The sequence below is a fragment of the Rattus norvegicus genome, chromosome 1 (assembly GCF_021556685.1).
Source record: "Rattus norvegicus strain SHRSP/BbbUtx chromosome 1, alternate assembly SHRSP_T2T, whole genome shotgun sequence".
Classification (NCBI taxonomy): domain Eukaryota; kingdom Metazoa; phylum Chordata; class Mammalia; order Rodentia; family Muridae; genus Rattus; species Rattus norvegicus.
Window position 1 is genome coordinate 95,595,001 of NC_141534.1, and position 27,500 is coordinate 95,622,500.

Sequence of the window (27,500 nt, forward strand, 5' to 3'; positions counted from 1 at the left end):
GGGCACAGGCTCAAACTGAGGAAGGCTCTTGCTAAACCAGGTGGTCACTGGGCGTTGCATGTTGATGGCAAACGGCTCAAAGCCTTCCTGGAGGCCACAGATGGCAAAAAACCTCAGGGAGCTCACATCCTGGCCCAGGTTCAGGTGGCCCACCTGACCAGGTCCCAAGCTGCAGACTGGCAGGAAGCCTGAGAGAAAGGGACAATGGCTGGGGTGAACAGGGGGATGGTGCAGCATCCATGGGAAGGAGGGAGAACTAGACCAGGAAGAGATGTAAAGAGAGGCGGTGGCTCTCACCGTCCCCAATCTCAATTTCTCGGAAGGCTGTTTCCGAGCCCGAGTCAGACATGAGGACCTCGCCATTGAGGGTGAAGATGATGGTGTTCTCCGTGAGATCAATCATGCAGCCAACGACATCACCCGACTGCCAGGGACGTCCGAATGGCTCACTGCCCAAGTGCCAGCGCTGGCCCTGCGAGGAGAACCCCAGGAATTCACAATGAGAGACATACAGGGACATGGAGACAAAGGGCAGCCACATCTGGTCTGGTGTGTGTCTACATGAGAAGACACGTGTAGCATCGTGTTCAGTGCACGGGAGACAGGAGAAGGTCGCCCACGGCACCCCTCATCTTACTCACATTTGCATCCGTGAACCTGAAATCACCTTCACCAATCTCTACCCCACACCTGCTGCCTGCTGCCTGCTGCCTGCCACTGTCCCTGTGGCACAGACCCGCCATGGAGCAGTATAGGGGTTGGGACATAAATAAGCAAAGGCATAGAAAAACTGAGCCTATCAAGATCCTCCGTACAGACGCACGGTTCCCAGCACAGGTGGATGACACTGCAGGTGGAAGGAAGGGTTGGTACAGGGCTGGAGGGGAATACGGATGGGGAGGGTGAGGACCCACACAGGATGGAGGGAAGGGGGAACATGTGAGGTGATGCACACATAAACAAATGGGTAGACATGAATGGATGGATGAACGGACGGAGACAGACAGAGGAAGATGGATGCTGCTAGACTCCATGATTCATCTCTGTAATCCCAGCACTCAGGAGACTGAGGCAGGAGATTTGTGAGTTTGGGGGTAGCTTGGGCTAAATAGCAAGTTTTGAGCTGACAGAGTTACACATCAAGACCTTGTCTTTAAAATGAAGGAAGGAAGGAAGAAATGAAGGAAGGAAGGAAGGAAGGAAGGAAGGAAGGAAGGAAGGAAGGAAGGAGCTGGGCATAGTGCTGCATGCCTTTAATCCCAGCACTCAAGAGGCAGAGGCAGGGGGGTTGCTGTGAGTTCAAAGTCAGTTTGTTCTACTTAGTGAGTTCCAGGACTATAGAGAGATTCTGTCTCAAAAAAAAATGCATGGATTGATGATGGTGAGTAGTGTGTGTGTGTGTGTGTGTGTGTGTGTGTGTGTGTGTGTGTGGGTGGGTGGATGGATGGGTGTGTGTGTGTGTGGATGGGTGGATGGATGGGTGTGTGTGTGTGTGGATGGGTGGATAGATGGGTGTGTGTGTGTGTGTGTGGGTGTGTGTGTGTGTGGATGGGTGGATAGATGGGTGTGTGTGTGTGTGGATGGGTGGATAGATGGGTGTGTGTGTGTGTGGATGGGTGGATGGGTGGATGGATGGGTGTGTGTGTGTGTGTGTGTGTGTGGGTGGGTGTGTGTGTGGATGGGTGGATGGATGGGTATGTGTGTGTGTGGATGGGTGGATGGGTGGATGGGTGTGTGTGTGTGTGTGGGTGTGGGTGTGTGTGTGTGTGGATGGGTGGATGGATGGGTGTGTGTGTGTGTGTGTGGATGGGTGGATGGATGGGTGTGTGTGTGTGTGTGTGGATGGGTGGGTGCATGGATATTGTATGGCAGATGCACGGATCAATGAACAGAGGGGCACAAAGAGACAGGGCTAGAATATGTGACTAGGACAAACCACAGGTCAGACAGAGTGGAGCCCAGTGAGGTACCCACTCGGTGCCCATTGAAGACATAGGCCAGATCATCAGCCCCCAGCTCCACGTCAGGTCTCAGCTCAGGTCTTGCCCACCCCACTCGCATCTCTCCTGTGGTGACTGCTTCAAACTCGAAGTACCAGCGGCCGCTCTGGACTGCATAGGACTTCTCCGCCCGGAAGATGCGGGCCCGGTCGCCTCGAGACTGGCTGTCCACCTGACCTAGAGAGGAGGCCAGATAGAGTTTAAAAGGCTGGGGCAGGAAGTGGATGCCAAAATATGAAGAGGGGAGGAGAGACCAGAAAGGGGGGCTTCACTTCATGCTGCCTTGATGGCTATCGGTTTTGAGACAAGGTCTCATGGCGTAGCTTTAACCAGCCTGAAACTTACTACAGAGACCAGAATCACAGCCTCCGACTCCCGAGTGCTGGGAATGAGGCCACCAAGCCCAGCATCATTGCTTTGAATGGGTGGTTAATGGCAGCTTCCTGGGCTTCCAAGGACCCCCCACACCCGTCCATTCATGAGCAACACTCACTGGACTTGATGACTTGACAAGAAGGTCAAAGGACACGAGGTTGGGGCATATTGGGGGTGTTAGAGAGGTGCTAGAGGGGGATGAAGAGGTTGGACATGATCTATTTCATTGTATCCATGTATGGAAATGCTCAAAAATAAAGAAAAAAAAACAGTCAGACATGGTGGCCCCCACACCTTTAATCCCAGCACTCAGGAAACAGAGGCAGGCAGATCTCTTGAGTTCTAGACCTACCAGGGCTGCACAGTGAGACCCTGTTTTGAAACAGGAGAAAGAGGAGAAGAGAAAAATAATAAAAAAATTATCTCACAAAAAACATAAATGGTTACCAGGAGAATCGAGAGTTCAAGGCCAGCCTCAGCTGTACGAGTTAGGGGGTCACCTGGCCTACCCAGGCTACATGAAAAACCATCTTAAAAATAATAATGACCTCGGCCAGGCATGGTAGTCCCAGTACATAGGGGGCAGAGGCGGGAGACCAGGAGTTGACATTAGCCTGGATTATATAAGAAGTGTCAGGCTAGGGACTGGGGATTTAGCTCAGTGGTAGAGCGCTTACCTAGGAAGCGCAAGGCCTGGGTTTGGTCCCCAGCTCCGAGAAAAAGAACCAAAAAAAAAAAAAAAGTGTCAGGCTAGCTTCAGCTACTGAGACCCTGCCTCAAAAGACAAAAATAAACAAAGAAAGCATACAGGAAAGGAGGAGGGGGAGAGCTTGAGGTCAGCGGTCATTCTCTGGGTCAAGGTTGGCTTAGGAATTGGTGAAAGGTCAAGTTAGCAAGGTTACAAACCCAGTCCTTGGTTACTTGGTTGAGTGGCTTCATGTTACAGCTATACCCAGGGTTTGGGGTTAAGGGTCAAAGGTGGAGGCCAGCACTCACTGGGCAAATGGCATGGTCCCACAGCTCCACACTGTGGTCATGGGCCACAAAAACCCTGAGTCAGATCAAGGTCAGGGGTCAGAGAGGGGTCAAGACCAGTGTGATGGGTAAGGGTCATGGCCGAAGGGAAGGGTAAATGCTTACCAACCTCTGATCAGTCCACTCAGTGTTAAAGATTGGAAATGTCAATCACTGGAGGTTGAAGGGTCAGGGGTCAAGGTCAAGGCAAGCTTAGGGGTGGAGACAGAAGTCGGCACTCACTGGGCTCCTGGTCAGGTGGCTCGATGTTGTAGCCATAGCCCAAGAGTGTGCGCACAGCCTGGCAGAGGCTGTCCCGGTTGCTGCGCTTGGTGGCCTCGTCAAGCAGGCGGTAGGGCACGAGGCGAGGGTTTCTGCGTGCAGGGATGTCCTGCACAGCGCTATAGCTCCAGCCCTGTGCCACCCGGTCTCTCGCCCATACATTGTGCCCGTTCTCTGCCAGCCGGTCCACCAGAGTCGTCTGCGCAGGCGTCAGCCTCACGTGGCTCAGGTCCAGAGGAGCCGGCTTATATCCGTTGTTCATCATATACCTGCAGACGGACAGCGTCTCACTGTGCAGCCCCGGCTAGCCCGGAACTCACTGCGGGGAACGGGCTGGCTTTAAACTCACGGAGCTCTGCCTCCTGCAGACTGGAATTAAAGGTGTGCACCACCACCCTGGGTTGCCTGTGGGATTTTGGACCCTAAGATCTTTAACCCTCTTGTGGTTTGTGTGCTCATGATATATGTGGGGTGGGGACCAAGTGTGCACGGTGCACGTGGAGGCCGGTTTGTGGGCTCAGCTCTCTCCTTCCTTCTTCGTGTGGGTTACCAGGATTGAACTCGCTGTGGGGTTTAGCACTGCTGACCTCTGTGACCCCTTCATTTTAAAGGAATACTGATAGGTTTTTATTTATGCGTGGGTGTGTCTGAGTGAGTTTCCACTGAGCCACACCAACTTCCTGAAACTGGGAGTCTCATCTTTGCTTCTTTGGGGGTTTTGTTGTTTTTAAGATGGGGTCTCACTATGCAGCCCGGACTGCCTCAAACTCCCACATGTTTCCGTCTCAGGCTCCAGAGTGCTGCAGTGACAGATGTGCCCCACCACACCCAGTTTTGGGAGTCTTTCTCTAGACCACACTATGTGACTCTAGCTTTGAAGTTTCATGTTTCTGACCCATACCCAGACACTCCTAAACACCTGGCTTTGAAATCCTTGACCTTTGAACTCGGGATCTCTATCCCCTCACCTGTCTTCCTAAGACCAATTTTTTATGGCTCTGGCAACCTCTGGATCCTCATCCTCTGTCTCTGACCTAGGACTCTAAGATGGATATGCCACCTTAGAGTTCTCGGGCAGCCCCTGACCCTGCATCCCTGGTTCAGTCTCTGCCTCTGGAAGTCCTAATTCCTCAACCCTGGACACTTACTTCTGACCCCTGACCTCTGACCTCTGGCCCTGACCCACCAGCCTGTATCCTAACCTGTGTGGTTTCATCTATGACCCCAACCTCACCACCATGGCTCTTCAGTCTCTTTAGACCTCACTACAAATCCTTTCCCCTGCCACGCCGGGACCTCCCTCACTCACAGACTTCACTATGAATCCTTGCCCCTGACACGCCGGGGCCACCCACACTCACGTCTTAGGGAGCTTCGTCTTCTTCAGGTTGTCCTCTGCCTTCTCATCTGCCATGCCGACATGGCAGCCCAGGGCCAGCAGAGTCCTGAGCAGGGGAGCAGGACAACAAGGTCATAGCCCGAAGAGCCCCCTGCCCCCCCCCCCCGTCACCTCTGTCTGTCTGTCTGCTCTGATGTCTGTGCTCCCTCTCTGGGTGCCACTGATCTCTGACTCCCTGCACTCCTTCATCCCTACATCCCTGAATGTTTCTTTCTCTGTCTCTTTCCATGTCTACCCATCCTTGGCTATGGCTTCCCGTCTCCTCTCCACAGCTCGTGGGAGTGTCTCACTGAGGATAGCCCAGGCTATCCTCAAAGCCTTGGGCTAGAGTCATCCTCATAGCTCGGCCTCACAGTGTCCGGTTGATGGAAGCACTTATCACAACTGCCTTTCTCTTGGATGCCCTGTCTCTTGTCCTTCCCTGTGACATTCTGCCTATCTCAGATACCGTCTGGGCACATGCTTCTGTGTGCCCGTACGCATTCACATGTATGTGTGTAGAGGCCACGGGTCTATGTCAGATGCCTTTCTCACCCATTTTCTGTCTCATTTCCTAGGGCAAAATCTCTCACTGAATCTAGAGTTCACCAGCTGAGTACATTGACTGCCCATTAAGCTGTCAGGCTCCTCTCCAGTGCTGATACCACAGGTACCACCCATCATGTGTGGCTTTTTTAAAAAAATTTATTTATTTTATGTATGTAAGTACACCGCCACTCTCTTCAGACACACCAGAAGAGGGCATTGGACCCCATTACAAATGGTTGTGAGCCACTAGGTGATTGCTGGGAATTGAACTCAGAACCTCTGGAAGAGCAGCCAGTGCTCTTAACCGCTGAGCCATCTCTCCAGACCCCTCATATTTTTATCATTGTTTATTGTTTGTTTCTTTGTTTGTTTTAGCTATACTGGAGACAGAGTCTAGGACCATGTATATGCTAAAAGAGCATTCTAGCACTGAGCCACACCCTAGCCCCTTACTGGTGGATCCCAAGCGAGCACCATGCCACTGACCCACCCTGAGCTCCTCTGGCTTCTCTTCTCCCAGTCTCTGCCCCTCTCTCTCTTTTGCCTCCCCCGACCATCAGTCATACCCACTCCCTGCTCCCCTGAGCCCCTCACTTGAGTGTCTCCCCTGACATCTGCAAGTTGTAATTCCGCTCAGGCTCTGGCAAGCTGTGGAAATCCACAAGACATGGGTGCAGCCTCTTGTTGTCATCCCGAACCTAGAGAAATGCTAGAGTCAGTGTCTGGGCTCCTCTTCAGACACGTTACTCATACATGGTGACCCATTGATCTCCCACTTAGTCTAGCATTTGCAGCCCAAACACTCCTTGGTTCCCTGAAGACCCCAGATATTGGTCCTCCCTATCATTCCTGCTCCTCCCTCCAGGGTGCACGCTCACCGGACCATAGGTCCATCCCTGCTCAATGCGAGTCAGTGCCCAGAGTTCATGAATGTTCTCTGCCAGCTTCTCCCGAATTCGCTCCAGGTGGGGGGGCAAGACGATCTGAGGGTACAGGGATGCTTGTGAGACCTCTGAGATCTGACTGCGCCTCCACTGTGACCTTTTCCCAATAATGAACAAGTCTTGGCCAACCTCCCCTCCTAGCAGTGATCCTCCCAGCCCTGTTCCCACCCCTTCCCTTAACTAGAAAGACAACGTCCAGAGGAGCAAGGACCCAGCATAATAAAAACTAAGGAGCACCTAGGGACAGACAGACCTATGTGCCCCTGTGGACTGGGAACCCCTTAAAGACAGTTTAGGCTGCTTTTCATTGATCTTCCAGCCCCACCCAACCAGAGCTAGAGTCAGATCCAGAAAACCATTCAGAAAAAAAACTGACTGAACCAGCAGTTGAATTATGTCCTTCATTGCTTTATAAAGAGGGTGATAAGCATTGGACTAAGAGTTCTACACACACTGATGAGACTGGAACCCAGAGCCTCATACAACATCAGGCACTTGCCATGCACTGCTGAGCCACGCCCCCAGTTCCTCACTGGGAGATTCTAGTCAGGTGCTCTACCACCGAGCCACGCCCCCAGCCCCATCCTGAGGGATTCTAGGTAGAGGCTCTACCACTGAGCCACGCCCCCAGCCCCTCACTGGGGGATTCTAGGCAGGGGCTCTGCCACTGAGCCACGCCCCCAGCTCCTCACTGGGGGATTCTAGGCAGGGGCTCTGCCACTGAGCCACGCCCCCAGCCCCTCACTGGGGGATTCTAGGCAGGGGCTCTACCACTGAGCCACGTCCCCAACCCCTCACTGGAGGATTCTAGGTAAGGGCTCTACCACTATACCATATCTGCAGCCTCTAAGTTCCTTGTTTGAGGCCCTGCACTGACTTCCCTTCTCTGATGTAGAAGTATAAGCTTCAATAAACCCTTTCTTCCCCAAGTTCCTTTCAGTCAGTGTTTTTTTCATAGCGATAGAAGCCAAGACTGCTTAAAAATAAATAATCATATAAATAAATGTTTAGAAGAAAGAAAACCCGTGCAGAGCAGGCGGTACCTGGATGGTGTCCACAGGGCAGGGCACAAAGTCCAGATGTGAGAGGCAGCGACTGGGGCCCACCAGGTGGGGCCCCCGAGGCCCTTCCCTGCGATACTCTTTGATTGGTTGGAGATGGAGCCGCTCCCGAGGAAGCACAGCTTCATGGCATGGGGCATAGCCAGGTGGGGGCAGGAACTTAAATTCACCGTGGCGTCCGCCAAGGAGGAAGCGCACTCTGCAGGAGGAGGGTGGGGATGAAGGAGAAAGCTTGCCGCTAGTGGGAGGCAAGGAGGCATATGAGCAACTCTGCAGTCAGTGCGACGCGCTAGGGCTTTGGTTCTCAATCTGTGGGTCATAACAGCCTTTGGGGTTGCATGACAGAAACACAGATATTTAAATTACAATTCAGAGGGGGCTGGAGAGATGGCTCAGCGGTTAAGAGCGCTGACTGCTCTCCCAGAGGTCCTGAGTTCAAATCCCAGCAACCACCTGGTGGCTCACAACCATCTGTAATGAGATCTGATGCCCTCTTCTGGTATGTCTGAAGACAGCTCCAGTGTACTTATATATAATAAATAAATAAATCTTTAAAAAAATAAATTACAATTCAGAATAGTAGCAAAATTACAGTTGTGAAATAGCAAGAAAAATAATTTTGTGGCCGGAGCTCATCACAACATGAGGAGCTGTATTAAAGGGTTGGGGCGCGCTGGAGGGATGGCTCAGCGGTTAAGAGCACCCGACTGCTCTTCCAGAGGTCATGAGTTCAATTCCCAGCAACCACATGGTGGCTCACAACCATCTGTAAAGAGATCTGATGCCCTCTTCTGGTGTATCTGAAGACAGCTACAGTGTACTTATATATAATAAATGAATAAATAAAAAAAAATTAAAGGGTTGGGGCGTTAGGAAGGTTTTGAGGATCCCAAGCAGTCTTGGATCTGTCTCCCTAGTATCACAAAAGTCATTTAGGAGTCACTTGAATTCTACGATCATTACAAAATAAACAAGATGTCCATCGAACAGGAATTCATAGAGTTGGGAGTGCTCGGGAAGGACTGGTTTGGAGTCTGCGGGTGACAGGGAGTCACTGGCAGGTCTGAGCTCATTAGACTATCACGGGGATTCTGAGGCCACAAGGTGTCAAACAGGATCTTAGATCACTATCAAATGCTAAAGTCATTGGAAGAGTCTGGGGTCACTGAACGTCATTGGAAGGCTCTCAGGCCATTAAGACATCTCCGTGAAAGTCTGGCGTCATTATAAAGTCGTTGTGGAATTCTAGGGTTGGTTGGAGGTCCCTGGACAGACATAGGAGTCGGAGATCACTAGGCTCATGCACTGACATCACACGGCCCTTCGTGTGACCACAACTGGCCACCAACCAGTTGTAAAGCAGGCTCCTCTGTCCCTGCCTTCTAGGAGGATGACTTCTGACTGGGGAAGCTGAGTAGAGTCAGTTCCCAGACCTGGGATGGACAGTGGGACAGGGATGGATCCTCACTTGATACCAGCAGAGAAGCTCACGACGGGGAAAAAGAGCCCATCGAGGTTGAAGGATTCAAAGACACCCTGCACGGGGCAGCCATTGATACGAAAGGAGATGGATGGTACGCTGAGGTCCAGGCAGCAGCTGACCACATCCTCCGGGCCCAAGAGGTGTTGTCCGGGAGAAGTCACTGGGCGTGCCACATGCCCTACAAGTCACCAGAAAAGGGTCAAGGGTCAAAGGTCCCACAAAAGGAATGGTATTGCCACAAGTGGTGGCAATTAAGGCATCCCGTAGGGGCCCAATGTTAGAATCTGTACAAGCAAAGGTTCCCATGGATTGTCCTAAAACTCGGGTTCCTGGGAGATATATGATAAGATAATGATCTTCATAGAGTTTGAATTCTGAGAACTCTGTAGTCATAAATAAAAGGTCAGAGGTGTGCAGTCTTCTGGGATCACCCTTGTAGGGTATGAGGAAACAGGTGAGGTTTGGGATTCTGAAAGTTCTACAGTTAGGGTCAAGTCAGAGGTGAGGGGTCAACAGTTTGCCTCTTCTGGGAGTCAGGATTCTTAAACCCCAAGGTGTGCCATCAGAATCTTGGGGACTCTGGGGTCAATGGCCAGGGGAGAGAATCCCCTGGAAGGGTATAGATACCTGTCCAGAGGTGCAGCCCATCAAAGCCGTAAGAATAGAGGTCATCGCCGACCCCGTTGCCGCCCCAGCCCTCGCCACCTCCAGGGTAGGGACTGTAGCCCTCGCTGAGGGCCCAGCCCACCCGCAGGTGGGTGGCCTGAGCTGTCAGAAACGGAGCCACCTCGTCCACCATCACCTCGAAGTACCACTTGCCATACTGCGTGGAGCCCTCTGCTCGGCCCACAAAGATGTTGGGACGGATGCTGCAGGAGAAACAGGACAGGAGAGATGGAGAGGAGAACCAGAAAGGGGAAGGAAGGAGAGAGACTGATGCAGACATCAAAAGAGAAAGAGAGAGGGACTGAGAGATGGCCCGGAGGGTAAGAACGCTGGCTGCTCTTGCAGAAGACCTGGGTTCGATTCCCAGTACTCATCTGGAGGCTCACAACCAACTGTAACTCCAGTTTCTTTTTTTTTTTTCCTTTTCTTTTTTTTCGGAGCTGGGGACCGAACCCAGGGCCTTGCCTACCACTGAGCTAAATCCCCAACCCAGTAACTCCAGTTTCAGAGAATCTGGTCCCTTATCCCCTGTGGGCATCAGGCTCGCAAGTGATACACAGATACAGACACACACATGCACACATACATAAAACAATCGTTTGAAGAGATAAAGAGAGAGGATGAGAGATAACCAGGGAGAAGGAACTGGAAGAGAGAAGAACAGAAACAGGCAAAGAGAAAGAGGGGACACAGGAAAGAAAGAGACGGGGCAAAACCAAGACCCAGAGAGAAGAAAGAATAAAAGACCAAGCAGGAGCCAGGGACCAATGGGCTCTCCTGGACAGGGAGATGGGTTGGGATCTCTGAGTCAGGGAGAGGCTTGAGAGGCTCTGACCCTGAGGTCATTTTGGGATCTGGGTTGAGGTTAAGAGCCACACCTGGTGACGTAGTTGATAAGGTTTGTCTGCAGCAGAAGTTCACGGCCCGGGAGCAAGTTCTCAGTAATGAGATCCTGGTTGGAGCGCACAGCTACACCATTGCACACACAGAGTGAGCATAGCACATCCAGGACCTGTAAGTCAAGTTAGAGGTCAAGGGGAGTGAAATTAGCCAGGCGTGGCTGCACATGCCTTTAATCCCAGCACATTTGAGGCAGAGGCAGGTGGATATGGAAACTGGGGATGGGTCAGGGATGCTAGGCCAACCTTGTGATTCCTCCCATGCTTGTCTAAGAGGGAGATGATAGACTTGATGTGGTTCTCCTGGATGATGTTTAGCACCTCAGGACTCTCAATCAGAACACAGTACAACACCTCCAGGATGCCTGCCGGGTGCCCATAGAAGAGGTAAGGTGGGGTGACCTTTTCTCCCCAACCTTCCCATCCCCCTATCCTGAGTTCTCCTACCAGATGAGGCCTCCAGACGATCCAGTTTGCTGACCAGCCAATCCAAGTTTGTGGAAAAGAGGGCACAGTTGGTGCGATTGCCACGGATCAGAGAAGCTGTAGGGGACATGAGGGTCAGATCTATTAGGATAGGGCATCTGGGTGCCTTTAGGGGAGTCAGCTCTGGGTCCCCTTACCTAGAAGTTCATAGAGCAGGTTCACAATCTCTTTCCAGGATTCAGCTGCCTCCTCCCCTGCAAATTCAGCAAAATGGGCTGCAGTGGTGTAGACATTGAGGCGATCAATGCAATTCAGGACCAGGGAGAGCATCCCCTGTGGTGAAGAAATGATGGTTTTATAGCCAGAGTCCCAGACCCAGTCTTTGCTAGATCTCCTAAGTTATAGTTCTGAAATAAGTAATGATTGTGTCCCCAGAGGTAACCAAGCTTCTTTAGCTCCATGTCTACAGGCTTATTGCCTTCCCCTCCTTGACTCATCAAACCTGTTCATGTGCTCTTTGGCTCAGTCTGCAATATAATGTGCCCTTATTAACATTAGGCTGAATTTGTGCCTCTGTGATCTACCCTTTTCTCTCGATTTTACTTGTTTCCAGGCACCCCACTCCTGGTCACAATTGGAACAGTTCTCTTTCAACACTTGAGAATAAATAAGAGATTTTTTTTCACTCTCTCCCCTCTGATATTTTAATGGTTTTTTCTTCTTTTACTGATGAGAATATATATATATATACATATATATATATATGTATATATATATATTCATATCACTATGTAGCCTTGGCTATAGACCAAAACTGGTTTTAAATTCATAGAGATCTATGTAACCTCTGCCTCCAGAATTCTTATGTTAAATACGTGTACCAACATGCCCAACTATTTATATATATATGTGAGATATATATATATATATATATATATATATATATATATATATATATAACAAATGGTTTGCCTGCATGTGTGTAAATGAGCCAATTTTATGCTGTATTAGTCAAAGGAGGAAGTCAGATCCCCTAGAACTGGTGTTGTAGATAGTTGTAATCTGCTCTGTAGGTGCATGGGACTGAAACCGAGTCCTCTGAGAGAGCAGTATATGTTAACAGCTGAGCCATTGCTCCAGCCCCTACTCGGATTATTTTATGCATGTGTGTGTATGCAGACGGGCACACACATATATGCACCTATAGGAGGCCAAAGAACTTCTACCTCCTTTGAGACAGAGTTTCTCATTGGCCTGGTGTCTACCAATCAGGCTACACTCGCTGGCCATCAAGCCTGTCTCTGCCTCCCCCACTGCTGGAACTTCAAGTGTTTACCAGCATGCCTGACATTTTTACATGATGGGTTCTGAGAATCTAGCTCAGTTTCTTGTGCACTTTGACTGAGCTCTCTCTCCAGCCCTTCTATTGTGTGAATCCTAACAGTCACAATGTGTGTAAAACACACACAATTAATTCTTCACAGTAACATTCTGTAGAGTCACATGAACGACAAATTATCAACTATTGAACCATTTATTACTCACAGAAAAAATACAGGGGATTCCTGCGAATGTCTGGATAAATGTGGTTTTGTTTGTTTATTTGAAAGAAAGCCTCACTTTCTTTCACAGTCTAGGCTGTCTTGAAATTGGTAACACTCCACATGTCCCAATTCCCAAGAGCTTGTATTATAGGTGTAAGCCTCCATTCCTGACTATAATTTTTTTTTTTCTGGAGCTGAGGACCGAACCCAGGGCCTTGTGCTTGCTAGGCAAGCGCTCTACCACTGAGCTAAATCCCCAACCCCGACTATAATTTTTTTAAACAGGATATTGTTGTGTAAACCAGGCTAGACTTAGTACTTACTACATAGGGCAGGCTGGATTTGAACTTGTGGAAATCCTTCTACCTCTGCCTCCCAAATTCTGATGTTTATTTTTAGGGACTAAAGAGTCTGAAGAGGTGACTCAGCAGTTAAGAAAGCACTGGCTGCTCTTCCAGAGGACCCTGGTTCTATTCCCAGCACCCACATGGCAGCTTACAACTGTCTGTAATTCCAATTCCAGGGCTTATGACCCCTCATACAGACATATGTACGGGCACAAAACAGATGGGCCTAGGCTAGCCCAGAAAGTAAAAATAATTTATTTTATTTTAAAAAGATGGTATCATGGCTGATAGCTCCGTTGAGGTAAATATTGGTTTAGTATACATGAAGTACCATGTTTGTTCCCCAGCACCCATAAAGTGAACATGAGCATAGCTTGTAATTCCTAGGAGGTGAGAGCACAAGAACAGCCAAGGGCAAGAGGGAGAGGGGGGAGAGGGTGGGAGAGGAGGTGGGGACAGGGGAGGGGAAGGGAGAGGGAAAGGAAGTATATTTGCTATGTGACCCAGGCTAGCTCCAAACTCCTGGACTCAAATGACCTTACTTTCTCTTCCCAATTAGTTGGAACTATAAGCAGCTCTGGACACAATATTTCATCAATGAGTTGGTGTATAACCTTGCTTTATTCATATTTCTATATATAGAGACTTACTCATAATACAATGTATTATTAAAGAATATTAAAATTTACAATTAATGGCATTATATTAATGCCTGAATGAAACATATTTACATGTATTTCCTTCCTGCACTTAAGAATTTCAGAGGGAGTTACACAGAGAGGTAGAACAACGGGTGGTGGCCCACGCCTTTAATCCCAGCTCTTGGGAGGTAGAGGCAGGCGAATCTCTGAGTTCGAGACCAGTCTGGTCTACAGAGTAAGTTCCAGAACACCCAGGGCTACAAAGATAAACGTTGTCATGAAAAACAAAACAAGGACCTGGAGAGTTGGCTCATTAGTTAAGAGCACTGACTGCTCTTCCAGAGGCCCTGAGTTCAATTCCCAGCAACCACATGGTGGCTCACAACCATCTGTATTGGGATCTGATGCCCTCTTCTGTGTGCCTGAAGACAGTGACAGTGTACTCACATACATGAAATAAATAAATAAAAATTAAAAAGAAAAAAGAAAACAAGCAAAGAAGTAGCAGGAAAAACAGACAGACAGACAAACTGGGCCTCACAGAAATTTCAAAAAAAAAATAAGCATCAAACCGGGAGTAGTAGTTACACATGCCTTTAACCCCAGTGTTTTACTTCCAGGTCAGCCTGGTCTACAAAGTGAGTTCCAGGACAGCCAGGACTACATAGAGAAACCCTGTATCACAAAGACAACCAACCAAAACAAACAAAAGAATTCCAGATGAGACCTGAAAGTCATTCATAGTTTTACGTTTTGAGACAATGTGTATGTTATGTATCCATTCATGCACAGGTGTGCATTCTTGTGCCTATAGAGACCAAAGGTCAACTTCTGGGCACCGTCTTTGTGATTTGGCATCTTAATTTTATGTTTTGTCTCAAGTGTAACCCTGGCTGGCTATGATTACCAGGTTCAGCCTTGAACTTACAAAGATCTTCCTGCTCTCGACTTCCAAGTACTAGGTTCGAAGATGTGTTTCAAGTTCTGCCATCTTGTTTTCAAAGCTTTACGTTACTATTTTTTTTCTTTTTTTTCGGAGCTGGGGACCGAACCCAGGGCCTTGCGCTTGCTAGGCAAGTGCTCTACCGCTGAGCTAAATTCCCAACCCCTACTATTTTTAAATATATGTATGTGTGAGGGTTTGTGTGTGTGGGCTTGGGTTCCGGTGGAAGCCAGAGGCATCTCCAGAGCTGGAGTTTAGGTGTTTGTGAGATGTGGGGACTGGAGACTGAACTTGAGTCCTCCAACATAGCAGTACATGTTCTTAACCACAGAGCCATTGCTCCAGGTCCCACCTTATTTTTGTGAGGCAGGGTCTCTTCCCGAACCCACCTATCTGTACTGTAGCTAAGCGCCCTGCGTATACTGTACTAATTCCACCCTGTTGGAAGTTTTGTTATTGTTACTATGATCCTTCTTCCTCATCAGGAGAGGAGGGGCCAGGCTATGCCTTGGTATAGAAACATACCCCACCACTGACAGGGCAGCAGAGTCCCGGACTTCAGGACAGACCACTTGTTACACTCCTCTCGGGTCCTCCTAATCTGGCAGAGCTGAGCACCACGAACCTCTTCCCTTGTTCTCCTAAGAGATGACTAATACCTCACCCCAATTGAGGTCCTCCCTATAATTTCCTTCCAGATGTACCAAGATCAGCCTCTGTTGCTGTATCCTTAATTCCCACTCTGGTTCTGCCTCTTACTCAGAAAGGCCAGATTCCACAGACTCCAACCCAGAAGCCCTATCATTAGAGACCTCTGACTCAATGCTTCGCCGCACGTTAACACGGCCCCACCCTATGTCGCCCTTATTCCCGCCCACCCTGAAGGCACCGCCCACCAGCTCCCCCGCCCCCTCCTTGAGGCGTGGTCCTTCACTTTCTATAAGCCCTGCCCTCTCTCGCGCTCCTCCCCTGACTCCGCCCCTCCAAGCCCCTCCCTTCATGCCGCAGCTTCACCTCCTCCTGGAAGAGGCTTTGTCGGTTGCGCAGGCTGCGGAGCTTGGTCTGCTTCTCCTCGTGCTGTAGCTCCTCCGAAGGCGGCTCGAAATAGCCGATGAGGTCTTGTAGGCTCAGGATGACGCCCTCGATGGGCAGTGCTGACCCAGCCGGTGGCCCCGAACCCCGTGGCTTCCCGCTGAAGCTATCGAGACCCCTGTGGGGACCACAGTGCTCAGGAGAGGGTGGGAACCACCACGGTGCTGGACTCACACAGAGTTCCCATAGGCAAGCGGGGAGGGAGGAGAGGACAGGGAAATAGAAAGGCCTTGACCCCTGTGCGTAGCAGGCACAAGGAATCATGGAAGCAATCAGGACTGGAGAGGGCCACTCAAGGGTTTAGGTGCTTGTGTGAAAGGCGAATGTGAGGTCGAAGGTCATGCGTTTCTAAAGTAGGGAGGTCAAAGGCTGTGGATGTCAGAGGTTTCTGAAGAGGGCGCACATGCGTGGTTAAGAGAGAGTGTGCGGGCTTACTTTATGAACTGGTTGTACAGGCCCGCAGTGCTGTATATCATCCGGGCAGCCTGGGACTCCTCCTGCTGGCATCGCGTCAGTGATAGCGCATCATCCATGTGGCCTTCCTGGTGCAGCATGGCCTGCCGTGCAGACACAGAGGGGTCAGGAAAGGTTGCCACCTACTCTATAGGGTTATGGGGATGGGACCTAGGGCTTTATGCATGCTACACAAGTCCCACACTGAACTACAGTCCCGGTGCTTTTTCTTTGGGGTCCTTTGAAATAGGGTTTCACTATGTAGTCGAGGCTGACTTTGAACTCAGTCCTCCCTCAGCTTCTTGGATGCTAGAGTTATTATTGGCGTGACCCAGCAGACTTTGCCAATAATTTCCAAGTATTATTTTTCAGCCCGTTATTATTTGGAAGATTCCTGTGGGGAGTGGATGTGGGTGTGTACAGCGAAGACAATCCGAAGAAGCCAGGCCCCTCCACCTACCATATAGGTTCTTGGGATCAAAATCAAAGCCTCGGGCTTGGCGGCAAGCTCCTCTCCCCACTGAGCCGTTTTATGACTCTCTAGTTTTCCATTGCGCTCTCTCTCTCTCTCTCTCTCTCTCTCTCTCTCTCTCTCCAAACACACACACACACACACACACACACACACACACACGAACACATACACACCCCTCTTTTTTCCCCTGTCCTCCCTAGTCTCATACACTGGATAATGAACAGCACAGCCCATCCTCCCTACCCCTGGTCACACACCCCACCTCTACCTGGAACTTACCTTCTTCTTGAGTACCCCAAGCCTCAGGGCCTTGGGGTCTGGGGCCGCATAGGTGAGCCACAGACCTGAGGCCACATGCTGCACAAAGCAGAGTGACTCTCCATACTTGATCTCAGGGGGCCCCATGCCCTCCACATCTCTCTTGGGGGCCACATCCAGCTTCTCCTACAGGGACAAGGAACAGAGGTCAGCCTTCTCCGCCTGGTGTTGTGGGAGACCCCAAGCAAGATCTTAGCCTTGGCTAGGAGACTAGAGGGGAGCCAGGGCTGCAGGTGAGCAAGGGGACTCCTCCCTACACACACACACACACACACACACACACACACACGCATGCATACACATGCACACGCACACACTGACCTTGGAGATGCGGAAGCAAAAGGAAGTGGCCTTGGTGTGGGCCTTGCTGGCATCAACCACCACAAGGCCTTGGTCCTCAGTGAGCGCAAGGTACCTCCCTGTGGTCACATGCCTGATTCTTAGTGGCTGGCCCCAGCGGAGATGGCTTCCACTCCAGCTATGGACGGTGAAAGTGAGGAGACTCAGGGGACCTCTCCCTAGTAGCCATTAACATCATAGTCTTGGCTTGAAACTCCTCAACCGTCTTTCTTCTAGGGTTCCCTAGATCTTTCTTGGGACCCCTAAACCTTTCTTAGAGCCCCCTTCTCCCTGCCTGCCCAGCAGCTCTAGTCCTCTTGCTGGTCCTTGAACATTCTGCACAGCTCCAGGGCCACAGCTCGGCAGGAACCTCCCACCTTCCCCCAAGGGCTTTTCCTCTAGGGCTCCAGGATCCCCAAGCACCTACATCTCCCTCAGGCCCCCTAGGCTGCAACCCAAACCTTCCAGTATCTTCTCCATATCTCCTTCAAGACCCTTCCTCCTCTCCCAGGCTGCAGAGTAGTCCCCAACCTGTCCCCAACCCTCCCCACCGCACCTGATTCTCAGTGGCTCCAGCCTCCACAGGGAGCGGGCATGGGTGCACACAGGCCCTCCCTCGTAGTAGACAAGTCTGGGGATATGGGAGAGAACAAGGTCAAGAGTGGACACTCCCTAAGTCTGTCCAGAGGGTCTGAGATATACACTAACAGCCCATGTATGGAAGGCTTGGTCCCCAACCTGTAGCACTATTGGGGAGTGGTAGAACCTTTAGGAGGGAGCCTACTGGAAAGAGGTTATGTCACTGGAATATTAGAACCTCAAAAGTCATAAGGAAGAAACAGCCTCTGCCACATACTGTTACCATGTCCTGTGCCACCCACCTAAAGTAAAAGGGGCCCAGCAGTCATGGACTGAAACCATGAGCCAAAATAACCTTTTCTTTTACTAAGTCGACTTCCTTGGGCATTTTGTCACAGTAACAGAAAGCTAAAAAGCACAAAGGCCCAACCAATCGTTTCTCCCCACCCCTACCCCGGACCCACCCCCCCCAACCCCCATCTCCTTGTCCCAAGCCCAGACCTGCGTTGGTCATCACTGTCAGAAGGGGAAATGGTCAGACATTCATCCATATGTCCATGAAAGAGGCGGAGGACATGTCCTCCAGTCACAAAGCCTGAGAAACATCAAGGAGAGGTGGTTGCTGTGAGGCAAGAACCCCAGAAAGACCCAGATGTCTGTCAGTTTGGAGTCCGGGGGTCTTATATCTCCCCTGGAAGATTATGGCAGGTCTAGGGAGTGTCATCCTGCCATTGACGGCCTGTGATCTAGGCTATGTTTAAGGACTGGAAATTGATGATGTGAGATTTGGGATCTGAGGTCGGAGTCCACCCTGGTGGGATCTGGATATGCCAGAATAAGGTCAGGGGACCTGGGGTCTGTGATGTAGGGTTCTCTGGACCTTTGAGATTGGGATCAGATCACCCATTCAGTCAGAGGGTTGGGGCTAGTGCTCCCTGCTGTCGGGGTCTGTGTTCTGAGACTGAGTTTGCTCCCAGTGCAATGATTGGCTCTGAGACTGGAGTTGGCAGTAAGAACGGCAATACCGAATGTCGGTTTGGGGACTCTTAGACTAGCATATAAGGTGAAGGTTCTGGGTTGTGGTCTGAGTTTGAGACTCTGAGCTCAGGAGTATGAGTCTGGAAAGACCTGAGCTTTGCGGTTAAGTGGTAAGGGGACTGGAGAGGCGGCCCAGCAATCGAGAGCACTTGCCACCATTGCAGAGGCGCTGTTCCTAGCACCTCAGCGGCTCAACACCGTCTGTCTACAACTCTAGGTCCGGGTGAGCCAATATGACCTTCTGGCCTCTGCAGGTACCAGGCACACACATGGTGCACAAACATACATGCAGCCAAAACAGCCATATGCATAAAATAAATATGCATTATATATTTTATTATATATTACACATATTTTATAATTAATATTATAAATTATATATTATGTAACATATTGTATATAAAATATGTAACATACAACCTATTGTATAGAATATATAATGTGATGTATTATAAATCAGTTGATTAAATATTATATATAATATTGTATTATATATTATAATATATAATATATATTAGAGTCTTTTAGAAACTGGTGGGTTTGAGTTTCAAGGCTTGGGTATCAGTGGCTTAATTCTCAGTTTGGTTCTGGTTTAGGACCCTGAGGTTGGAGTCAAAACGCAGGGTCATTTTCTGGAGTTTTACTATAGAATCTATGACTGGGATTTTTGGTGGGTGCTTTTGTTTTTTTTGTTTTTCTTTGGTTTGGGGGATTTTTACATGTGTGATTTTTGTGGGGCCTTTCCTTTGTTTAGTTGGGGCTTTCTGTTGTCATATGTGTACATGTTTGTATGTGCATATGTGTGCATTCTGAATGCAGGTGCTCATGCACATGTGTGCACATGCATGTGGAGGCCAGAGGTCAGCACTGGGTGTGCTCCGTGGCCACTCTTCACTTTACTTTGGGAAGCACTGAACCTGGTGGGGAGCAGGTTTCTCACTGAGCTTGGCGCTCACTGACTCAGCTCTACTAGATGTCCAGGGAGCCCCAGGGATCCTCCTGTCTTGCCCCAAATACTGGGATTACCATAGGTTTGTGACACTGCACCTGGCTTTTGATTTGTTTTGGTTTTCTTGAGACAGAATTTCTCTGTGTAACAGGCCTGGCTGGGACTCTTCCTTTTTTTTTCTCTCTCTCTCTCTTTTTTCAGAGCTGGGGACCGAACCCAGGGCCTTGCGCTTGCTAGGCAAGCGCTCTACCACTAAGCTAAATCCCCAACCCTGGGACTCTTTTTGTAGATCAGGCTGGCCCGGAACTCAGAGATCAGGCTGCCTCTGCTTTCCAAGCGATGGGATTAAAGGCGTGCACCACCACCACTAGGCTTAAACCTGGCTTTTTAAAAACATAGGTGCTGAGGACTGTACTCCTTTCCCCACAGTTCCACAGCAAGAACTGTTATCAACTGAGCTATCTCCCCAATGTCTGTGGCTCTGGTGTGTGTGCGTGCGTGCGTGCGTGCGTGCGTGCGTGTGTCTGTCTGTACATGTATATGTGTGTTTGTGTGTGTGTGTGAGTATGTATGAGTGTCTGTATGTGTGTGTGTTTGTATGTGTGTGTATGTATATATGTGTTTGTATGTGTGTATGTATATATGTGTTTGTATGTGTGTGTATGTATATATATTTGTGTCTGTATGTGTGCATGTGTGTGTATGGGTGTCTGTGTATCTCTGTATGTATGTGTGTGTGTTTGTATGTGTGTATATGTATATGTGTGTTTGTATGTGTGTGTATGTATGTGTGTTTGTATGTGTGTGTATGTATATGCATGTTTGTGTGTGTGTCTATGTGTATGAGTGTCTGTGTGTATCTCTGTATGTATGTGTGTGTGTATGTCTGTGTATATGGGTGTCTGCCTGTGTCACTGTATGTGTCTGTGTGGGGGTGATGGAGTGTTTTGCCTGCATGAATAGCTTGCACGACTCGTGGGCCTAGTGACCACAGAGTCCAGAAGATGGTGTTGGATCCCTTGGAACTGAAGTTACAGAAGGTTGCGAGCTGCCATGGGAGCTGGGAATCAGATCTGGGTCGCCTGGGAAGAGCAGCTGCCTGTGCTCTGGACTGCAAAGCCATCTTTCCAGCCTTGTTTTCTGGGTTCCGGTTGGTTAGTTATTTGGGGGGTTTGGTTTGTTTTGTGTTTTTTATGAGTTCTGGGAGTTTGAGTTTGTTTTTGGAGTGTTAATGTTAAAATTAGAGAGTCTGGAGCCAGGCAGGTGATGAGCGGGTAATAGCACCTGACACCAAGTCTGGCAACCTAAGCGTAATACTCAGTCTACACCACAAAAGGAAGAACTGACCCCAGGAAGTTACCCTCTGCCCTTTACACATGCGCACATTTCCCTCCACACACACGAATTTTAATTAAACAGTTTTGAGAGTCTGGTAGGATAAGGTCTGAGGTCTGAGCTGGGTCACCCCTAGGAGCTGGAATTGTGTCTATACATGATCAAATCTCAGCCCCTGGGCAGGCATTCTTGGTGAGGTTGCCACAAATGCAGAGGCAAGAGGTGATGACATGTTAGCCTGGAGTCTTCTCCACACAGACGGGGTTGGGGGAAGGAGAGCGGATAGGGATTTCCCAGTTCGTACGGAGACATATGGGGGTTCCAACCAAACCCAGACCTCGAGGACTGAACTTGGTATGGGGAGCCTTGGGATCTGAGTTTGGGAGTGGTAGTGAGTGAGTTTGGGCATGGAGACGCTGGCTTCTGGTCAGTAAGAATTGTGCTGTGAAAGCCATACAAAACTCGGAGATCTGAAGTATGAGAGCCGAAGATTCAGTTTGGGCATATCTGAGGAAGCACCATGTGAACCTGTTTAATGGCCTCCTCTTAGGGGACAGAAGCCTGGAGTCCTCACCTTCTTCACAGCAGGAGCAGATAGGGTTCATATTCCACAGAGTCTGCATGAAGGAGGCATCCACCTGGAGTTCCCCACTTGCAGTTGACAGGTGCTGTGGGCAGCCAGGGTGTGGTGATCAGAGGCGATGTGGTTAGCAACAGCTGAGAATCGGTGGCCAACCCTCAGAGGCAGACGCCAGCAGATACACAGAGCAAGTTAGGAAAGGGTGGGGGAAGATGGCAGCCAAGTGGAGAGGTCGTCGGGGATGACAGATCTCAGTAATATGGATGTCAGAAACCCAGGAGTGGTGAGTCAGAACACGGGACCAGAGACCCACTGAGCAAGCCAATGATGAGATGGGGCAATAGAAGCCATCAGGGGGTAGGGTCACTCACCAGGTATCGCTCAGAGGAGACACTCACAAGGATGAGGTCATCCCCAACTCGAACCTTCTCTCCTTCAGACCTCTGCTTCGAGGCTGGGTGCATCGTCCACCAACAGGCCTCCCCTAGGAGTGGGGTGACCGTCAGGATAATTGTTCCCCACAATGCTCTTCACCAGGGTTCTCACAGCCACCAAGCCTTCCAGACCCTGGAGTCCATAAATCCCCACCTCGTCTTCCTATATAGAATGTGCCCATCCCCCATGTCCACATGGACCCTCTACTCCACAGCCCCTGCTCCTGGCTGCACATGCCCACCTCTAGATCTCTGCAGATTTTCTGTTCCCTGATTTGGGACGCCCATCACACCCCCTGCCCGAAGCCCCCGCACCTGTGGCGTCTTCCTGTAATCCCACATCAAAGGCCAACTTGTCAGTCATGGATCGGGAGGTGGTGAGGCAACTCAGGTACTAGGGTGGGAGAGCACGGTCAGCCTCCTGACTGGCCTGCACCCTCTCCTCCGCCTGCACCCAGGGTTAGTACACTCACCATACGGCTGTGTGCGTGCCGGAGCAGGATGGCATGGCCATACAAGAGTGTCCTGTGTCCCCCGCCCTGGGATGACTGGAGGGGAAGAGATGGTATTGAGTGAGCATGGACTCCCAGATTTACAACATCTCCTAAAATACATGGCTTATTCACAAGTGGAGGGACGAACCCATACAATGGTATGCTCAGGCAGGAAGCCAGGAAGCCACAGCTCACACCCCCCAGCATACTGTCTACGTCCATTTCCTCATGTACAGACGCAGGGGCTGTCTCTGAGAAGCCTAGACATGGAGTGTTTTACACTCCCAAGGCCCAGAAGCTTGTAATCCTAGCACTAGGATCAGGAGTTCAAGATTAACCTCAGCTATTTAGAGAGTTTGAAGCCAGACTGGGATTCAGGAGGCTCTGTTTTTAAAGGAAAAAAAAAATCTACAAAGGCCACCTTGCCATCATCCCACCTCTTTCCTCTTCTACACCAAGTCCCGAAGTCACCCAAAGAGCAAGATCTTCCTGAGAGAAAGTATCCCATCTACCGTAGCCCGTTGTAGAATCGCTGGGCTCTAATCTGTCTGCACCAGGACGGTCCTAGCTGGTTGCTAGTCATGTGACTCTCAACCATGGGGATAAAGCGACTCCTGGGTACTGCCACACACTCCCATGCATGAGGAGACTTGGCCCTTTGGAGGAGGGAGGTGAATCCAATTCCTTGCCGGCCTCATGCCTCCATCATGGCCCTCCCATGCCCATGCTCTGAGGGAGCCATGTCATGGGGCCGAATGTTCAGATGGCAGACCCACACTTGCGATGGAGGAAGGGGAGGGAAGATGTCCCATGCAGTGACGGGCAGGGGGAGGGAGAGGATAAAAAGAAGAGAAAGGAATGGACCAGGGAACAGGGGATCAGAAGCCCCTTGCTCCCTCCTTCCTTCCTGCCTGGCTTGTTCTGGGCTCCACAGCCCCTGACATCTGGGGTGGGGGAAATCCCCAGCCCCTGTGTTCAGGATGTGGGCCTGAGCAGCAGGCCTGGGGTCAGGAGTGATAGGAAAGACAGATGACACCCAAGGCTAGACCTACCCACTTATCCAAATTGAGGGCCTGTGGGGGGCAGGGCAGAGAGGGGAAGAAGAAGCACATGGTGAATGACCCCCAGATCCCCTCACTCATCCTCATCCCTGCCCCTTGCTCCTTGGAGGTGGAGCCTTACCTCTACACCGGCCTCCACAGTATTGGCCAGCATCTCCTGCAGGGCTCGAACTGACAGAGACTGCTCCAGGATAAAGCAGCAGATGGCCAGATCAGGGGGTACATTCTAAGGTGGGGCGAGTCAGTGTTACTGGAGCGGTAAGGCTCGCAAGCACTGTTTCCCACAACGTCTCACTCATTCCTTAACCTGAATAGTCACTCTCCCAGACACCCACACTCAACCCTCAGCACACAAGAAGCCCCAGATCCTGCCAGGCATCTCACACACCAAATCTTTGCCAACAGCATAGGGAACACCATTTCTAGCCTCCTCCTTCAGATTCCTCCGACTCACCCAACTCCATAGAAACTTCCAGATCACCTGCCTCACTCCATCATTCTGTGTTCCCTGGTCTCAACTCTGAACTACTCCCATGATGTGCTTCCCTGAAAATCACCCAAAATCTCTCCAATCCTAGAAGAACATTACTTCTGGCCCTTGTTCCTGCCATACCATAGGACAGACAGGCAGATAGACACACTGCCCCTCACATCCCTAAACTCCCTGCTCCTCAGATGTCTGTTGACACCACCCCACCACCACCACAGACTATCTCCTTTCAGTCCCCAGACCCTCTCCTCTGGTCCCCTCCCCTCTCACCTGACTACACCTCACAACCGGACTACAGGCTTCTCTGGCCTCTCGGTCTCCATGCCCTCCTGACAACCCTTGCTAAAATTCTCCTAGATACCGAGCCCTCCACTCTTGACTTCAAAGCCACCTGAATTTCAGATTCTAATTTCCCTCCATGCCTAGAGCCCTCAAAGCCACACACGTTCAGGTCCCTCATACTCTTCCCATCTCCCATGGGACACAGTCCTTTCCTGTTAGGTCCCCTTTCCTCTAAACTGCCTAGGTCCCCTCCTCCTTTGATCTTTGCCCCTCCTTCCTGAGACCCATGACCACCCATTCTCAGTGCCCACAGAAATCCTCCTTGACATCCAACCTTACCCTCACCCTTCACCATCACCTAAGACTCCGCCCTGACCCTAGACCCCGCCTTTCGTTCTTCAAACCCCGGTCCACCTACCTCAGATCCTGTCCCGCATTAGACTCCATCTCCACCTCAGATCCCACACTTTTCAGAGCCCCTATGCATACCTCAAATCTTATCCCACCTCAGGCCCTGCTTTTAACTCTTCAGACCAGGCTTGTCTCAGATCTTGCCCATCTTTAGACCACGCCCCATGCCAGGCTCCGCCCCTTCAGGTCTCACTCACGCACCGCCCATCTCAAAATTCTCCCATTTCAGGCCACGCCCCCTATTAGTGATCATTCTTTCCGATCAGCATCTCCCCCCCCCACCCGCACCCCCCTTTCAGGCTCCAGAGCCTCTTTTAGAAGCGGACCCTGCCCTCCTCCGGTGCACTGTGCTCACAGACCTGCGCGTTGCTGGTGGGTTCGAGGAAGCAGAGGCGATTACCGAAACCCTCAGCGGCCAGACACAACTTGAGCTGCTCCTTGAGCACGGTGGCGCTGCACTGCAGGACCACTTCGTCGTCCTGGGAAAACAGAGGGACGAGGTTCCTTGGTGGGAACCAGAAAGGACAGAAGACACTGTCTGCCATGGAGCTGGTTCTTTCTACTTGTAGAAAAGATAACCTCCACACCAGCAGGGCTCCATTTGTTTATCTGGTTGGTTGGTTGCTTGTTCATTTATTTTTAAGCCAGCGCTTTTTTAAGTTTTCCAGCTTGCCTTGATCCTAGAATCATGAGAGACTCCTGCCTCAGTTGTTGGAATTAACTGGCATGTGCCCCCATGCCTCACTTCACTTTATTTTTCTTTTTAGAGATTTATTTATTTAATATATATAAGTACACTGGAGCTGTCTTCAGACACACCAGAAGAGGGCATCAGATCTCATTACAGATGGTTGTGAGCCACCATGTAGTTACTGGGACTTGAACTCAGGACCTCTGGAAGAGCAGTCAGTGCTCCTAACCGCTGAGTCATCTCTCCAACCCCCCTCGCTTCACTTTAAAATAGAGAAACTGAGGTTTAAGGGAGTCGAAATCTAGTTCCTCTCTAAAGGCCTCCTAACGGAGGGTCTGCAAGGTGACACAGTGTGGCAAATATCAACTTTCTTACAAATTAAATGTTTTGGGGTGCTTTCTTTGATTTTGTTTTGTTATTGTTTTCTCTTTCTTTCCTTCTTCTTCTTCTTCTTCTTCTTCTTCTTCTTCTTCTTCTTCTTCTTCTTCTTCTTCTTCTTCTTCTTCTTCTTCTTTTTCTTCTTTTCTTTTTTGAAACAGGGTTTCTCTGGCTGTCCTGGAAATTTTTCTGTAGACCAGGCTGGCCTCAAACTCACGGAGATCCACCTGCCTCTGTCTCTAGAGCTCTAGGATCAAAGGCATGCACCACCATAGCCAGGACAATTTTTAATTTTTATTTATTTATTTATTTATTTATTTATTTATTTATTTATTATTTTGGTGTTTGTTTTGTTTTCGCAGCAGAGTATCAAGTAGCCAAGGCTAGCCTCAAATTTTCCCTGTAGTCAAGGATGACACTGAGCTCCTGACACTTCTGCCTACACTTCCCAAGTGTTGGGATCTCCAGGGTGTACCACTTTGCCCAGCAAATTATTCCGTTATGTAACAGAGAAAACTAGTTCAAGAAATTTACAGATGGAGCTGGAGGGATGGCTCAGTGGTTAAGAACCCTGGCCGTTCCGTCTGCCTTGAGGTGTCATTGGCCAGGGAGAGATACCCACCCTCAGCCCCAGCCCCAGCCCCAGCCCCGCACCCGAGGCAGATGGGAAAGCTGGTCCACCTCCCACTTGGTGGCTGCAGCACTGAGGGGAACAGGGAGCAGGCCCCATTCCTTGCCGGGCAGCACAATAGAGCTGGCTTTGGTGGCATGGGTGGCAATAAGCTTGCACAGAGGATGTGAAAGCTGGAGAATGGGCCCTGCCCCTTGCTGGCTGCAGTGTTAGGTGAACTAGTCAAGGCAGTGCTGGAGAGCCTGCCCTGGTGGCGTGTGAGGGAAAGCTAGCGGGCCGAGCAACTCAGCTACCTCCCAGGCCCAGATCTGGGGCTTCGAGGTGGCCCACCCTAACATCTACCCCATCTATGAACAGCTGGAGCACATGAAGGAGACCACCATACAGATCCAAAGCTGCGGATCTCCATGACACAGGGCGAACAACAGGACATCCGAGAGGAGTCCTGGTGAGGATCCAGTATTGATAGCGAAGCAGAAGCCAGAGGCCTCTAAACAGACTGATGACTCATTGCATTCAACGTTTGCAAGTAAAGACCTGTGGACAGAGAAGTGTGCTGGGGGACACACTGGGGCACACTGTGCTTTCATGACCAGAGGCTGTTTTGTTTCATTTTGTTTATTTAATTTTTTTTTATTTTCTTTTGGTGGAGAAGATGAAAGGACAGAGAAGGCAGATACGAGGGGATGGGGAGAAGGGTGGGATTGGGGTCCATGATGAAATTCACAAGGAATCGAGAGAGAGAGAGAGAGAGAGAGAGAGAGAGAGAGAGAGAGAGAGCTTGGACATTACTTAGCAAGACTTCACTGGCTGTCTTATGCTTACTGAGAGCTTCCGCTCATTTAACAGAGACTTCTTGAATATGACTACCTGCCAGGCATAGAATACATAACATCAAATACAGGAGGGAAACCCTGC

The 27,500-nt window shown here is 50.2% G+C and overlaps 1 protein-coding gene across 3 annotated transcripts in view; it reads right to left on the minus strand.

Moving 5' to 3' along the window:
• Positions 1 to 27,500, minus strand: part of Ryr1 (ryanodine receptor 1) — a 132,380-nt gene that overhangs the window by 98,828 nt on the left and 6,052 nt on the right. For all 3 annotated transcript variants that reach the window (XM_087570298.1, XM_087570240.1, NM_001419537.1), the window contains 26 exon segments: positions 25,242 to 25,361; positions 23,821 to 23,925; positions 22,618 to 22,692; positions 22,460 to 22,538; positions 22,082 to 22,194; positions 21,705 to 21,798; positions 18,310 to 18,403; positions 17,786 to 17,860; positions 17,212 to 17,368; positions 16,852 to 17,016; positions 16,080 to 16,201; positions 15,567 to 15,762; positions 11,275 to 11,410; positions 11,099 to 11,194; positions 10,898 to 11,016; positions 10,631 to 10,764; positions 9,714 to 9,955; positions 9,072 to 9,264; positions 7,586 to 7,802; positions 6,477 to 6,581; positions 6,193 to 6,296; positions 5,033 to 5,116; positions 3,633 to 3,940; positions 1,975 to 2,177; positions 298 to 472; positions 1 to 188 (listed from right to left, as the gene is read on the minus strand). The exon segment at positions 1 to 188 is cut by the window's left edge and continues 21 nt beyond it. In XM_087570298.1, the coding sequence (XP_087426424.1) occupies positions 1 to 188; positions 298 to 472; positions 1,975 to 2,177; positions 3,633 to 3,940; positions 5,033 to 5,116; positions 6,193 to 6,296; positions 6,477 to 6,581; positions 7,586 to 7,802; positions 9,072 to 9,264; positions 9,714 to 9,955; positions 10,631 to 10,764; positions 10,898 to 11,016; positions 11,099 to 11,194; positions 11,275 to 11,410; positions 15,567 to 15,762; positions 16,080 to 16,201; positions 16,852 to 17,016; positions 17,212 to 17,368; positions 17,786 to 17,860; positions 18,310 to 18,403; positions 21,705 to 21,798; positions 22,082 to 22,194; positions 22,460 to 22,538; positions 22,618 to 22,692; positions 23,821 to 23,925; positions 25,242 to 25,361 (3,699 nt within the window).